General features: G+C 42.1%; 1 protein-coding gene across 3 annotated transcripts; it reads right to left on the bottom strand.

Moving 5' to 3' along the window:
* Positions 1 to 520: 520 nt before the first annotated feature.
* rbm27 (RNA binding motif protein 27) lies at positions 521 to 15,562 on the bottom strand. 3 transcript variants are annotated; one of them, XM_068715731.1, is made up of 21 exons: positions 15,402 to 15,562; positions 14,075 to 14,193; positions 12,970 to 13,097; positions 12,287 to 12,366; positions 11,529 to 11,734; positions 10,752 to 11,066; positions 9,915 to 10,142; positions 8,696 to 8,872; positions 7,851 to 7,997; positions 7,503 to 7,656; positions 6,901 to 7,054; positions 6,362 to 6,595; positions 6,105 to 6,239; positions 5,452 to 5,577; positions 5,190 to 5,264; positions 4,893 to 5,069; positions 4,604 to 4,708; positions 2,509 to 2,736; positions 2,300 to 2,383; positions 2,030 to 2,149; positions 521 to 1,639 (listed from the first exon to the last, which is right to left on the bottom strand). In XM_068715731.1, exons 1-21 carry the CDS (start codon positions 15,458 to 15,460, stop codon positions 1,541 to 1,543), a joined length of 3,150 nt encoding a protein of 1,049 aa, XP_068571832.1. In that variant the 5' UTR covers positions 15,461 to 15,562; the 3' UTR covers positions 521 to 1,540. The 3 variants fall into 3 exon arrangements, with proteins under 3 accessions (XP_068571832.1, XP_068571835.1, XP_068571833.1); XM_068715734.1 differs by having other exon boundaries at positions 4,941 to 5,069; XM_068715732.1 differs by having other exon boundaries at positions 6,105 to 6,236.
* Between the last annotated feature and the right edge of the window lie 23 nt (positions 15,563 to 15,585).

Below are 15,585 nucleotides of genomic sequence, written 5' to 3'. Positions count from 1 at the left end.
CAAAGAAGGCAAAATACAATGTTGTTATCATGAAAAGGTGTACACGTGCACTTGTAGAGTGGGTTTAGAGAACTGGCTGACAATGTTCAGATGCAGCCAAAGCTGCACCGGTGTAAAAATAATAGTGTGAGTGTTCTCCACAGCTCAGAAAGCTCATTTAAAAAAAGAAAAGAAATGTCCTACTCAGATATTAAGAATTAAGTGAAATAACAACATGGACTGGTTTAACACGGATGAAAAATCCTTGCAGATAAGCAGAGACACTAAGCACTCTTGCTTGACCTTTTCTACCTGACTGAACCTCATCATTTGTTAAAAAATGACAGAAAAAGAAACTCAAAGAAAACAGAAACAAAAAAACAGTAATTTCTCTTTCAAGCATTTACAAAATTTACAAAAGTAAATCACATATCTTGTAAAAGTTCAGCCATCCGCTGATTGTGTAAGGCAAAGAAATTATATATATATATATATATATATATATATATATATATATATATATATATATTAAAATCAACTGTTCAGTATTACATTCAAACACCTGTCTCGGGATCTCACATTTTTGAAATGGGTGATCTGATTCGTGTCCTGCCCGGCCATTTGGGTGACCAGGAGACAGAATACAACAAGTGAAAAATGTTACACTCTTAGGAAATGTAGAACTCCTGGGAGGGAGTTTATATTTACACAGAGTGGCACCGGACATTTAGTGAGCAACAACACGCAAGCGGGGAAAATTCAAAGATTTACTACAAGACTGTATCTGACGTGCATGGACACGGCAATTTGTAAACATAGTTTAGATTTTTCTATTGCACTAGTATCCTTCTGTACCTGCACTGGCTCTAATATGGTTAGGGCATCGCCACCTTTGGGTGCTAAGCAGTTTGTTTGTTTAGAGTACAACATGCGCAAACTAGTATGCATTCATGCCACCACAGTGAGTCACTGTCATACATATTTGGATTGTATTTACCCATACCGAAACAAACAGACCAAAGTGAAATGGTAAACCATACCGTGCCAATATAGGTACGGCACAGGGCATTTATGCAGTGGAAAAATAAATAAATATCTCTCTGGTAGCAACAGAGAACGTTCTATTGGTGGAGGAATGGCTGACCCTGAACTGAGGACAAGATTTTTCCAAAAAATTGGTGAGAAAAGAGCTTAAATACAGTATGTATAAAAATACCTATTCACAGTAGACACAAATGTTGTGCATTACTGATATTAATCATCTGGTATGCACACTGAAACTTACATAGGTTTTACTATCTATAAGAACAACTTAACATTTATCTTTCTCAGCAAAAGTGAGAGGTTTTAAATAATTGTTCAGTTCGAGGGATACAAAACCTCTGCCCTCTAAACTTCTTTTGATGTACAGTAAAGTAAAAGACGTTTTTACTTTGATTAGAGTCTAAAATTATTTAGTTTGAAAATACTGGAAAGGAAAAAAAAAGTCTATTGTATTGATTCTATCTGCAGGTGGGGAGGAGGAACGCCGCATTCTGCTGGAGACGAATCCCAACATCCCTCATCGTCTCCAAGACCGGCTCTCATACTCATCATCTTCATCGTCGTCTTCCTCCTCCTCCTCTTCTTCTTCACCGGGCAAATAAGCGCTAGCTTCCTTCTGTAACACAAACAGTTAGCCCCTACGTCACAAAACTTACTTGCACACGAGGAAGAATGCGACCTCAAAAAACCAAACCAAAAAACATGAAAATACAGTACGAGGATTTCACCTGACAGTAATGCAGTCTTACTCAAAGGGCTAAGATGCTCTTAGTACTGAGAGGCTTGCCCTGATTCTCCATTGGGAGCAGCAGTGAAAGATTTAGAAGCACCGGAAAGAAATGTTCAAGTAAAATCTGTGAATATAACTAAAACTTTCAAAACTTCTCCCGCTTAGGATCTCAAGATGTGTTGTAAACGGACTTCCTTTGATGGTTTCTGGGTGGCTATAGGTTACTGATGATAACACATGAAGCCATAGGTGTGTGTGTGTGTGTGTGTGTCGTACCGTATTGTCCTCATCTTTAGCCTCTTCCTCCTCCGGCTCTGTTGTAACAGAAGGCGTCTTAGGCTTGTACCAGGAAATCTGCAGCACACGGCCTTTGAACTTAGCTCCCTGGTTAGCTGCCTAGAAAACAAAACAGGAGCACGGTTGCAAGTAATACTTTTCGTACCAGTTAAACCAGAAAAAAAGCTTTAATATTATGTATTTATTTAGTATTGTAGGTGATAAGGAAAAGAAGAAAGAACGGGTCTGGTCCACAGTGATGTGACTTACATTCTCGGCTTCGCTTCGCGTTTTAAAGGTCATGACAACACTGTTTGCGTCTTGGTCACGGAAATCTTCGATCTCACCAAAATTCTAACAAAAAGAAAAACGAGTATTCATGTTAGTGTAATTTTTCAATAATCAAGTCATCAATGTAACAGTTATTAGTGCAACTCCTGAAGCTGTTATACAAATAAACGGTGTAACATCGTCCTCACCACAAAGTGTGGCATTAGCTCTTCCTTCTCCTCCTGAGTCACCCCCAAAATAGACAGGGCCCTGGGTCTGTGGTCCACCACCATGCGGTTCACGGTCCCGCTTCGACCCATCATCTCCCGGCTCCGTCCCCTGCCGCGGCCCACGTGCATCGAACCGGGCTCCAGCGCCATCTTCCCTCGGCCCCGGCCTCGACCCGCTGGGGGCCGGATCAGACCCAACCGAGTCGCCTAGAGGAGGACAGTTCGTCGAGGTTTAATGTTATGAAACAACTGACGAGAGTGAATAGGCGCCACCTGGCTGTCTTAAAATAATCATTACGAACAGATGTGGAAAACTTGCGTAGACGTGTTGTGCTTTTCAATGAAAAAAACACATACCAGGAAACCACATTGAGTCCAACTTACGAAATCTTAATTCATATAATAAATAACTTCATGGAAAATCGAAAAAACGTATTTTAAACATTGTCTTGACTTGACTCTGGCCTCCTCCTCTGTCACTCTCTGCCCTTTACCATTAGTTGTCACTCCTACATTTTTAAAGTGACATCTCCTTGCTTCCTAACCATCCCACAACCTCACAACCACTCTCTCATCCATTTGTCCCGTGCTCACTTCTCTCCCTCTAATTGTCACCCCACAATTTTCTTACAAGGACCAGCAGCTCAAACTTTAATGAAGCAGGCTCCATCAGAGTAGGGCCGGTGTCTGATTTGGCTTCGTTAGCGGCTGGTCCTCTGGGCTTGCTTAAGTGGCTGCAGTTTAATGTGCAGAAGGAGCGTTGGGTTTGGATGGGGGTGGGGGTGGCATATGCATTTTTAATAACTAGCTAATTTAAGACCCACAGGGGTAGAGAAAAAGGAAAAAAACATGCTAGGCAGGGAGTTGCTAACAAAAGCCATGTTCTTGTTCGGCTGATCTTGTGACACAGCCGACCTCGTCTGTGTTTGTGTGCTCCAGAAGTCTGAGCTGACGAACAGCTGTGGATGCAGCTTTGAGACACGTTTTCTTTTTCTTTCTTCTAATTAATATTGTGATGAGCAGCCTCAGCAAACACATTCACAGATTCAAGTACTTTATGGATGTGTGACATGTACGGAACAATCATCAACTCAAATATTACAGAATAAATAAGAAGATATGTTAATATCAATGCGCTTCAAAATTTGTGTCAAACCGTATTACACAAACAGGACATCTGGGGATTGTCTCACATACTTACTTCTTAACATTCTGTTTAAATTTGTAACTCACATACCAATCATAAATTAATACCAGTGTACTTTAGATATCCCTGAAAGCATGATTTGCAAAATAAGTTAGTTTTAAAGCTACCAAAATAATGAATTCATATAACTCATGAACTGTATTTATAAAAGTGACCTTTTGACTTTTTTTGTTGTTTAGTTATTATATTTTAAAACAATCTTATAGACATTGATTGTATTTCAGACATTGTATACACTACTACCTCAATTCATCTTAAAATGCTAAGTATTACGCACTGACTAAATAAACAAAAGCTCATTATAATATCGATACAGTTTATGAGTTATATAACGCGTTACGTCTATGAAGTCGCATTCAGTCCCATTGCATTTGTGGCTCACACCTATACACAGTACAAACTCCATTTAAATCTCACAATTCTTACTAGTAGTAACTGCATACAGATCAACTGTAAATATGGTCATTATAACGACCTGTACAGTTTATGTACTGTAATACATTAAAGTCCAAATCAGAAGTGTTTTATAGCTCCCATTCACTCCCATTGAATCTAAATCTGCGCATGTTACTTTTTTCTTTTCTACTTATATTTTACTTAATCAGGCAGTGTTGTGTGATATATGTGACAACTATCTTATTGGCTGACTTCCTCTAGTTTCTTAGTGTCACATGGCCTCAAATTCTGCACTCAAGAAAAATGCTGCTGATGCAAGCTGCTGTCACTGTCTATCTCTTTGTGTGTGGTGTCTTTATAGACCTGTTTGTGGCAGTGCTAGTTATCTTCTCAGATCGTTGGCCTGTGGTTATGTACTGTGTGTGTGTGTGTGTGTGTGTGTGTGTGTGTGTGTGTGTGTGTGTGCATTACCTCCACCTGTAACTGTCCCAGTTTTCTCTTGAGGTCTGTTGTATCCTCTCCAGAGCTCATCTTCTTGTGAAAGTCCAGCTCAGCATCCAGCAATTCCTTCTGGGCCTGGTCACGTACCATGTCAAATAAAAGTACACATAATTCAGAAAAGAATACATAAAAGTAATGAAAGACTAATAAAGAGCTTCATATTAGATCTACAGTGGCAGGACAGAACTTCACTCCTGTCTCTGTGTAAAGGAAATGAAGCATTCCCAGCAAGCTCCCGACCAAAAGGGCCCAAACTTACATCAGTCTTTGTCTTGGACTGGCCGTGGTTTGGTTTAGCACTGGCTACCTGGGAGGCGGGGTTCATTTCATTCTGCAGCTGTGCGATCTTCTCGGTCAGCTCCTTTAGCGTCTTCATGATGTTGGCTCGCTCCTCAGGTTTGGTCCCTCGGTTCTTCTCCAGGCGGTTTATCAAGGCCTGGAGACAGAAGGGGTGAGAGAAGAAGGTGTGAACGACAGTAGTAGAGATAAAGTGGAGGGAGAATATAGTAAAAAATTAGGACAAAAGGATAGGAAGGGACATAAAGGCCGGACTTACCTTCTGGCACTCAATCTGTGTCTTCAACATCTCTTGCTTCTTCTTTCTCATGTCCTGCTGGAGTTTTAAAGCCTCCTAAAAAGGAAAAAAAACTAATACTGTCACTGAGGTGAAAAATATGCCATTTGCTGTTGGTGAAATGTAATTTGTCAATGGTAGCCTTCTACCCACTAGTGGCCTCAGAGAAACAAATTAAAGGTTACTCCCAGCTTTGCTATTCTTGTACCCGTCAAAATACGTATTAAAAAGTGAAGCTGCATGCCTGTTTCTTCTTGAGGACTTCCTGTGCTTCTAGTGCTTTTCCCGTTTTCCCAAAGCTCTTCGAGGATGACTTGAGGGGTGTGGAAGTGTAAGGGCCCTTCTGGGTGTTCGTCAGGGCAGGCAAGACCTAAGTGTCACAAAGAGAGAGAGAGAGAGTGAGCAACACATTTAGGTCTCCAGAATGAGCTCATCTACAGCTGCAATAGAAACGAGCAAGAATGCATTCTCAGTGTCAAGAAAATTGAAGTTATTCTCCTGAATTGCTCCTAATGTTGTATCCTGTAAAGCTGTCTGGGCTGTTATGAATATTCCATCTTCACTGCTTAGTGCAATAGCACATAGGACAGACAGCTGGCAGATAAGTCTCTCCCCGTTATTCGGAAAGCCTCCAGACAGGACACACTAACTTATAGTACTGATAATATACCGAGCATACCAATATGCCAAACTAAGAGAGTTGACATTATACCCGTTTCAACATTAGCATGTTAGCATTGTGAGCATATCAGCAGGCTTTGGTCAACTTAATCAACTTTTCACAGAGAAACTACCAGCCTGATATCATCTGTATTCTGCTGAAGATATTAACAAGTGTGGTAGACCAACACACACACACACACACACACACACACACACACACACACACACACGTACAGTGAGAGCGTCTGTGTTTGGGTTCAGGCTGTCTGGCTTGACTGCAGCTGTGATCCCAGGCAGCGCTGGCATGCGATGCTTTGGTACAGTCTTGTTCAACACATAGGCGGCCGGGCTATGCTGCTTTATCCCCTGCTGATAAAAGAAAAGAGGAGGAGTAAAGTTAATTGGATGAAGGGTGGCAGAAGTGTGGTGAGACTAAGAGATCTGCACTAATAGATAAAGGACTTCCGTATGTTTCGGCTCTTGATACTAACCTTATGCATGTTGCCGTGCTGCAGCGCCTGGCTGGGTGCCGATCCGGCCACCTGGCTGCCCGAACTCTGCTCCTGCTGCTGAAGCCCTGTTGCGTTGGTGCCGGGCTCGCGGTGCCAGTACACGCGGATGAAGCGGTTGTTGAGGACCGCCTCGGTGCTGGATATGGCCCGCCTGGCTTCTTCGTTCTTTGTGTACTGGATTAACGCCGCCTCTGGGTCTCCGCCAAACACCACCTGGATTTAGAGCAGAGCGCACAGATTAGGTATCTGTACATGAAGAAACAAATTCTTCTGCAGAGCGGAACGTCAATACAAAGCCGCAGAGTAGCTTTGGGTGGACCTAGGTCCACACAGGATCATCCAGTGAATAGCAGTCAATGAAGCCGTTTCAATTATCTGACTACAACCAATAAAAAGTCTTGTTTCCTTGATAGGTCAGATTTTTTGAGAGGAAGTGCATTTTGCAAATGTCAGATTGCGAGCAGGTAGGTATAGTGGCAATGGCCTATTTTGGTCAACTGACAAATGGTGCATTTTACCTGGATATTGACGATGGTTCCAAACTTGCTGAAGTGCTCATTGAGCTTGGTGATGTTGTTGAGCTCACGTGGGATCTTGCGCACCTCCAACTTGGTGTTCACATAATAATACCTCTTGGGAAAAGTGTTCTTATGTTGGTTGTTAAAGCTTGGCCTGAAACGAGAAGAATGTGAAGAGTGAAATGCAACTCGGTTTCAAGGCCTGAGGATCGAGTTCCTGCCTTCATATTGAAGATCCTAAGCCTATACTAGTTACTAGTAACACATGTCAACCTGGTTGACACTTAGGATAGATTACAAGTAGACCCGTTGCAAATGAAGCAACATAGTCATGGGGATGTGGTTTGTGTGCGCCTTCTTCCCACACCTGACACAAAAGATGGGCTCCTGAACTATGAGTCACCTTGGCTTGAAACAAGGCTCCCATTACTTTTACAAGAAAAAGCGGGGGTGGGTAGTTTGTGTGATGGGATCTTTGCACACCACCCTGATGCGGCACAGTTTACATGCGATCCAAGATTAAGAACGTTCTACCTTTCAAATTGTAACATTTTATTTTGGAGTGAATTTTATTTAATCGAGAGTGTCTTTAAAATCCGTACTTCTCCATCCAGGGTTTTTTAACTACTGGTCCCTCCGCTGTATTGGGTCCCATGGGTCTCTTCCTGCTGTCCTGCTCTGTGTTGAAACGGCACACGTTGTTTCCAGGAGTGCTGGCTGCAGTGGCAGGCTCCGTCTGTATCACTATGTTGGCAGCTAGAAGACAAACACATAAAATAAAAACAAAGAGAAACCGTAAATAACACAAGGGAGCTTTTGTAATCGTCTACAGAACTTTAGTTTGGACAAGCATTCACACTTTCCCAATCAAATATCAGCCCAACAGTACCCATTACCCAGGATTAGGTTGGGGAAAGAGTGCGAGTACTAAGAAGGCATATACTGGCTACCTCTGGATCCTTGTCCTTCGTTGGAGGTGAGGCCGATAAGGTTGGAGCGCTGGGTCTGCACCCGGGGAATGAACTGACGATACGAGTTACGACCTGCTGCAGTCAGGCCTGGAGATTCTGGGTTATAGCCCTCTGGATCATAGTTATCTAATGTGTAAAAATCAACACAAACACACAGGTTGAGGACATTTTTAACAGCCATAAAAATATGAAAAAAAAGAACTTAAAATACAAAAAAACAACCGAGGAAGATGGAAATTACACAATGAAATCAAGCAGTACTGCATGAATAAACAAGTATTGCCTGGCATTTAGTGACTTAGCCAGCACAAAACCAATCTCATAAATATTGTGATGAGTTTAAATGTGTGCAGAGAAGTTACAGCAAACTGTGACAGTCTATGGTAAATACAGCTCCGAGTACTAATTAAAATAAAAAAGGTTAAATTGAGAAAACTATTTACAAAAACTCACATGGTGAAAAAAAAAAAAAGAAGCATAAAATAATAATTCTTATCCTGAGACTGTTTACTGTAACACTAAATTTAACAAAATGGGACCTTTCATGACAGTAATGAGTTGAATTAAGGTCAAAAACTTAACTAACTAAAAAAGAAAAACTCCATTTTGTGTGTAATTGGAATTATTCATGAGCTGAAGTATGGGGAAAGAACACAGCACAATAGGATGTGGCAGAGTTCATGTAAATTGCTCAGAGCTCCTCTGTCTTCGGTTAATTAACAGTGCTACCCTCTGGTCAACCGCCGCCACTGCAGCCTGAAGAAACACATCGTGCATCACAAACACAACTTCCTAATCTGAACACAAAAAGCACCAATGCTTACATTCAGACTGGACATATTGGGGACGAAGAGACACCGATGAGGACGAGGAGGGCGGAGGTGGAGGAGGAGGAAGAGTAGGCGGCAGCCCCACACCAGGTGGTCGGATAGGAGGAGAAGAAGTGATTGCCGTTTGGTGGTTGGGGGTATCGATGCCACTGGTTGGTATCATTGGGGGTCCTGAGGGAGATACAAGCTCAAGCTTAAGTCTCAGGTATGACAGCGAGTCTCTGGTTTGTGCTACTGAAACCTTTGCTTTAATATGGCAGGAAGTGATGACAACTGTTCAATGCAATGCTCCAACTTTAACATCAGAATCAGTATCATGAGACAGGATGGCATGTAAGAAAAAAAGCAGTGAAAGTATTTTCCTCCCACCAGGTGAAAACAAAACCCTCTCTGCGGCTGAGTGTGAAGTCTATGTTAAGTGTGTTTTCACACATATCGTAGTCTCTACAGAAAACTGATACTGAATAAAGCAAAGCTGAATTTCCAGGATAAAAATTTCAACATACAAGAAATAAATAAACAAGGTAGTGAATGTGTACCTGTTTATCTAACGAATTGTTTGTCAGATGCCTCTGAATAAGCTATATAACATGAAAGGCTACACTCCAAGAACAGATTTCTGTTCACAGCAGTTATGACAAATAACGCCACATATAATCAATCATATTTACGTCAGTGGTGGTCGAAGCCAGAAAGATTGTGGTCACTTATATCAACTTTGAGAAATTGATGAGGGAGCACATTAGCAGAGATCGAGGAAAAATGTGTCTCATCGTGCAAACAATTGCTTAGGTGGAGAATACAGTGCCTTACAGAGTTGTTTTTTTATTTAGATGTTATGTAATGGATTGACACAAAATAGTCAAAATTGGTGAAGATGAAAAAAACTGAAAAGAAGTAACACCAGAACTTAATTAGAGGCTTTACAGAAAAGGGGGTGAATATAAATGCACACACATTTTTTATTTATTTTTTCCTATTTCACTTCACCATTATGACTATTTTGTGTCAGCCCATTATATAAAATTCAAATAAAAATCCATTTTGAGTCCAGGTTGTAGTGCAACAAAATAGAAAAACCACCATGGAGGGTGAATAATGACGGGCACTGTAACTAGCTGCAGTGAAAATGTTGCTGTTCACATCAAACGGCACCACAAACATGATTTCTAGAAGTTGCAATTTCATGCAGCGGTGTGGCGGTACTACTTACCACTCATAGGGAAGACACCTGGTGGTGGAGGCTGGCCATAGGGCGGCATCACAGGCATCCTGAGGGGAGGGGGTGGCTCAGTGATCGGGGGCATGGGCAGGCCAGCAGGGGGCATGACGGGCGGAGGAGGGAACGGGATCATGTTCGGCAGATTGACGTCATCGACGATGAGAGGGTCGTTTCCGTGGTCGAACAGACAAAGGTCACCACGTACACAAAATCCCTTTTCTGCGTGAGACGGAGAAACAGATTTACACACATGTAGGAGTATTACAAGTCCAGGAGAGAATAACAAACATGCTCTAGGCACCAAGATAACCTAAGGTATTCCTTCTAAGGGCTTTGGCCCCTGGAAGTCAAACTAATTCACGAAAATATGACCGAAAGGTAAATGAGAACAAATAAAAAGGGCAATGAGAATAAAAAAAGACAACAAGATGAAAGCTTGTCCAAATTCACCGCAGCTAAGACATAGAGTGCATGCATTTACCCCACAGTCTCATTAAGGAACTGGGTCCCTAGAGGCAGTGTTTGAGCACTGTGACAGATAGCAGTGTGCTTCAGGGACAGTGGGTAAGTTTAAACCCTTGTGTGTCTCTGGGGTGACGGGGGAGAAAGAAGTACGGGAGTGTCTAACAGTGGTCATTAGTGATGAGACTAAACAAGGCAATCAATAACCCTCACGGGAAGAAAATGGTAGCAGGTACACAGCAAACTTCACACAATGACCTCTTCATTTTCTTGGGAAATAGTTCTAAACATCAATAGGCACCGAGATGGGAGGGAGGAATTTAAAGTGATAGATAGCAGAAATCAAAGGCTTTGAGTGATTCCTACCGTCGTAATCCCTGCAGCGCTGTTTGAGCGAAACGCTCTTGTTGCTGAATGGCTTGATGACACCATCCTGCCTCTGGGCGCTATAGTAGCCGGACCAGCTGTCTGTGGTGCTGTCGGGCAGGTGGGCCGGTGTTACTACGGGAACGCCTCCGGCCACGGAGACGCCAGCGGACGACGAGGAAGAAAACGGGTGCGGAGGTGTGGGCAGCGGCAGGAGAGGTGATGGGTGCTGCTGCTGCTGCTGGGAGCCAGATGTGTTGGAAGAGTTGTAGCAGTCTGTATCCTTCCTTTCCAACTCAAACTTTGATTTGAAGTCTGTTAAAGACAAACACAAATAAGTATAACAGCAGAGTCGTGGACCACAGCAGAAATTCAAACCCTGAACAATTTGAAGCTTAAGCTAATGTAGATTACCGTAACCCTGTGAGTGATATGGCCAGTTCCAGGCCGTGTTGTTGAATCCCCACTGATGTAATTTCAAAGCTGTCCACATTGTTTCTTATCGATAAACACTGACCAACAATCCAGTAGAATATAATACAAGCAGCTACATCCAGAGCTCTGTTCAGCCTACTCTCAAAAACCTTAAGCTCCTCTGTGCATTTTCATCCAGCAGCACTTCTGCATCACTACTGCACAGTTCAACCGTGCCGACAGGAGCTTCAGGAACTTCTCCTGGGTCTGATCCCCTCCCTGTGCTGTTGTCACTGGCTGTGTGTGTGTGTGTGTGTGTGTGTGTGTGTGTGTGTGTGTGTGTGTGTGTGTGTACTTTCTCACCTCTGCCTCCTCTGTGCTCCCTGTCCCTGCTCTTCCCTCGGCTGCCACTCCTGCTCCGGCTGAGGCTCCGGCTGTAGCTCCTCCCACGGGGGCTGCCCCTGCGCCGCTCGTGACGCTCCCGCTCGCGGTTGGACTCGTTTCCGCTTTTCCCGTGCCGATCGAAGTCGCGGCGCTTGCGCTCGTCTCGCCTCCTGTCATCGCGGCCCCTGTTTGGTTGATGAGTTGGAGAGGAATTTATTTCAATAATTATCTGTTTGCCTGTTTTGAGTTGAGAAGTTTTTACTCGAAAGATGCTTTTATTTTATTTTTATTTATGTCTATTCAAGCATATCTTAAAAAGTGAAAAGCCTCCCTTCTTTCTGATCTGCGCAAACGCGCTGTGTTCTTTTGATGACTGTTGCTCTGAATGTTAGCACGACAGTCATTGTTTTGTCCTCTCCGTCACTGACGAGATGTGCAACAGTCAAGGGACAGGCTACTGGACACCAGGGCCTTCATCAAGCTAAAGGCAGGACTCACGGGGTTTCAAAATAACCATACAAAGATATCAACATGTTCAGATCTGTACACAACTAGATGATGCAAAACAATGTTTTAGTTCTTACTGCTTTTATCGGCAGCAAGAAATGAAGGACCTTAACTTCATCAGAGTGTTTAGCCTGACTGACTGGATTTAAGAGGCTACATGTCTCATGCCAGAATAGTATCTGCATCTGCTCCGCTTCGACATTAAGCCGTTCTCACAGGCACAGCCGTACCTGGCATCGTTGAAGTCGGGGCGGTTTCTCAGAGGACTTCTTCTCCGCCTGTTTTCTCTCTCTTCTTCTAGAGTTTCAGCCTTGAGGAAAAAACAAAAAACAGTTATTTGACTTAAACTCCTCTTAATTTTGTGTTTTTAAAACAGAAGATTTATATACAGTGTCCTATAATATACAATGAGATATTCATCAAATGTGTTGATCCAAAGTCCAAAATATGGAATCACCATTGCTGTGATATGCTCTACCAACTTATCTACAAAAGTACTTAAAAGACTCTTTGATGTGTGGCAAGCTATATTTCACAGGCAAGTTATTCTTTTTCAAAGACTTATTGTAGCCAATACATGTTACTATAGAAAACGGAGGCCTGTTTTGGCCACATTTGTCTATCCTGAGCTTTATATGTCAGACAGATGCTGTCATTCCTTTTTTTCCTTCTTGTTAAAAGGTTTTTTTTGGAGGGGGGAGTTTTTCCTGAGCCAATACGAGGGTCCTAGGACAGAGGATGTCGTATGTGTACAGATTGTAAAGCCCTGAGGCAAATTTGTGATTGTGGGCGCTACAAAATGAATTGAATAGCAAAGACTGAAGTCCATATATGGGAGCAGTTCGGAGCGCCCTGCGGAGGCTTGTCTGCCAGAAGAAGATGTTGTATGGACACAGGCCCAGACTCTTCTTACCTCCACACCATCAGCTTTGACTGCAGGTGGTTTGACTTCTTCTTTCGGTACTTCCTTGGCAACAGGATTTCCCAGGTAGTTCTTGGTTGTCAGACTTTCAAAAAGTTTATCGACAAAGCCTGTTGTCTCTGCAAAAACAACACGAATCATGCAAATAGATTTAATAATTTGCTGAATTATGTGCATTTATAACATTAATTATGGTCCGGTTGCATTTAGGTGGGCAAAGGGCCTTGGACTGTGCATGCTGGCTCACTGGAATGAATGGCTGAGACACACTAAATAGAATGGGACCGCAATTAATTTGATCTACTGCCCTTGTGTTTACCTTGTTATGGCATGACAAAAAGGCTGTTGTGAAAAGGGCCTATTGGCCCTCAGGCATGAAATGTACCGACATCCCGCCCGAAGGATTCTCTGCTCCTGGCTAAACTAAATATATCCAAAGTCTAACAAACCCCAAATCACAACACAGAAACAGCACAGAGATTAACAAGGGAAAAGCTGCAAAAGCTGCTTCATAAAAAACGTTACACAGAACATAAAGATGAAAATGCAATCCACAAAAATAAATCAATAAAAGAGGAACCATTTGAACCATGTATTTGAGTGCAATCTCAAAGCAAGATGATGTTGCAGAGCACAGAACCAAACTGTAATTTTAAACCCTCTCAACACGAAATAAAGTTATTGCTGAGACATGTATTTATCACCACTAAGCCAAACTAATTTGGTGATTGTGCTGTGCAATTCAAAGTAACGTGATTAGATAATTTTAGCCATTTAAAAAAAGAGGATCTCTTAAGAAAAACAAGTTTAGGTTCCTGTAATACAAGCTGGAGAGATTAGAGAGGAGAAAAGTACTTTCAGATGATGCAACTCATGCTCTGGTGGACATTCGGATCCACGGGTAGTAGATGGTGATCATTTACAGCTTATTGCACCTTTAAGTGTATAACTTGGAGTAACTAAAATTAAATTCGCTTGTTAGCTTAATGAAAACCTTCTGCACAACTCTCTTGACCAGCCAGAGCTGAGGGGTAAAAACTAAATGTTGCATTCAGTCACATTGACAAGGAAGCTACGTGTGACACGGCATTCATACCTTTTTGTAGGAAGACATCAAGCTGATCAGCACACAGTGCTTTCAGATCTTTCTCCGATTTGTCCTTCTTCACAAGAGCCACCACATAGTTGGCCAATGCAGAGGGGTCAGCGTCACATCTGGAGGATAAAATATCTCAAATTCAGCTATGCAGTATTTTACTTAATGAGTACTTTAATAATGAAGCGTTTGCCAAAAACTACTTAGACAAACACAGGAGACAAGACAGAGAGAAAACTGAATTCAAATTCATAATTAAACTAACTGTAATATGTCATATGTTCCTTTGGAAAAGGAAATGTACTTATGACTTCTGGTGACTAGTAGTTCTTTTGATTACCAATGTTGAATGCACTTACTGTAAGTCACTTTGGATAAAAGCGTCTGCTAAATTACTGTAATGTAATGTAATGTCAGTGAGATCTGTCATCCACTGGTGCCCTACCATGCATGCAGACATGTTCTAAACAAACCTAAACGTAGTCAGTACCAAGTGAACCCCTAACCACACCTGCAGGGTTCAACATTGCTACATAAACATCCAAAAAACGGCCAGAAAATGACCCATTATACATTCTATTTCACAAAATCGTTACATTTAAAAGTCCTGGTGGGGCTATTTACAAAAACATCACTAACATACAAAGCCACAGGAAAACACTCTTGACAACTCCAAGCTAATATATAACTAACTGACCTAACTAAATGGCGAACGATATACTCTCAAAAACTACCGTGACTTCCATTTCCAATGTTTTAAGCGCGTGTCCTCTTCATTACGATGTAATTTATTGATTTACATGTGAAAGAGACGCACCAGGAGTGTGTGTAGCTATGGTAATTCAAACGGCTCTTATTTATAAAACCTCACATATAACAACAACAACAACAACAACTCCATAACGTAACGCAAGATATAAGTCAAAAAAAACAGTCAGCACTTTGTTTTAATCTTAAATCAAGTCAACAGCATGCAAGTTATCTGTCGCAGCTTTTGATAGCTTGCTTACCGAGCTGTGATAAAGTCACATTATCGTGGGCCAACTGGCGCTTCGTGCCTAACTTACCCTAAAATAACTGTGCGACAAAACGCTTTACACCGTGCACCAATGTTAACGTCTTAAACGTTATGTAATGAGAAGTCCTACAGTCTCTCTTTTCTATGGAAAGCCAGCTAGCGAGCAATGGTGGTTTGCTAACTCGTGCAAGAATTCGCCATCAGATTCTAGCAAGTCCCCCATTGATGCCTGGCTAACCCACTTGGCTAGCTAGCTAGCGTAGCTACGTACCATGCAAGCTAAATATGCCATTTCAATTCAACACTCACATTGGTTCCAGGAGTTTTGCCAGCCACGACTTCAGGGCTTCAACATTATCTATGATCATTGTGAGGAAAGACTATAATACTGTCTATAAAATGAAAGTGCGTTGCGATAATCCTGCTTTCATCGTCTATACAATTTATAAGCTTTAAGGCCTTCTGTCTCTCTCTTCACTGGCAGGTCGGACAA

The sequence above is a fragment of the Cebidichthys violaceus genome, unplaced genomic scaffold (assembly GCF_023349555.1).
Source record: "Cebidichthys violaceus isolate CVI_PGR_0920_01 unplaced genomic scaffold, fCebVio1.0.p SCAF_20, whole genome shotgun sequence".
Taxonomy (NCBI): domain Eukaryota; kingdom Metazoa; phylum Chordata; class Actinopteri; order Perciformes; family Stichaeidae; genus Cebidichthys; species Cebidichthys violaceus.
This window is presented reverse-complemented; position numbering and strand designations above follow the sequence as displayed.

What these genes read in the sequence shown, in the direction of transcription:
- rbm27 (XM_068715731.1), bottom strand. Translation starts at nt 15,460, where the DNA reads ATGATCATAGATAATGTTGAAGCCCTGAAGTCGTGGCTGGCAAAACTC. An exon ending in CCCGACTTCAACGATGCCAG is followed by an intron (nt 11,735 to 12,286) that starts GTACGGCTGTGC and finishes TCAACCAAACAG; the next exon opens with GGGCCGCGATGACAGGAGGC. An exon ending in CGCGAAGCGAAGCCGAGAAT is followed by an intron (nt 2,150 to 2,299) that starts GTAAGTCACATC and finishes TTTGTTTTCTAG; the next exon opens with GCAGCTAACCAGGGAGCTAA.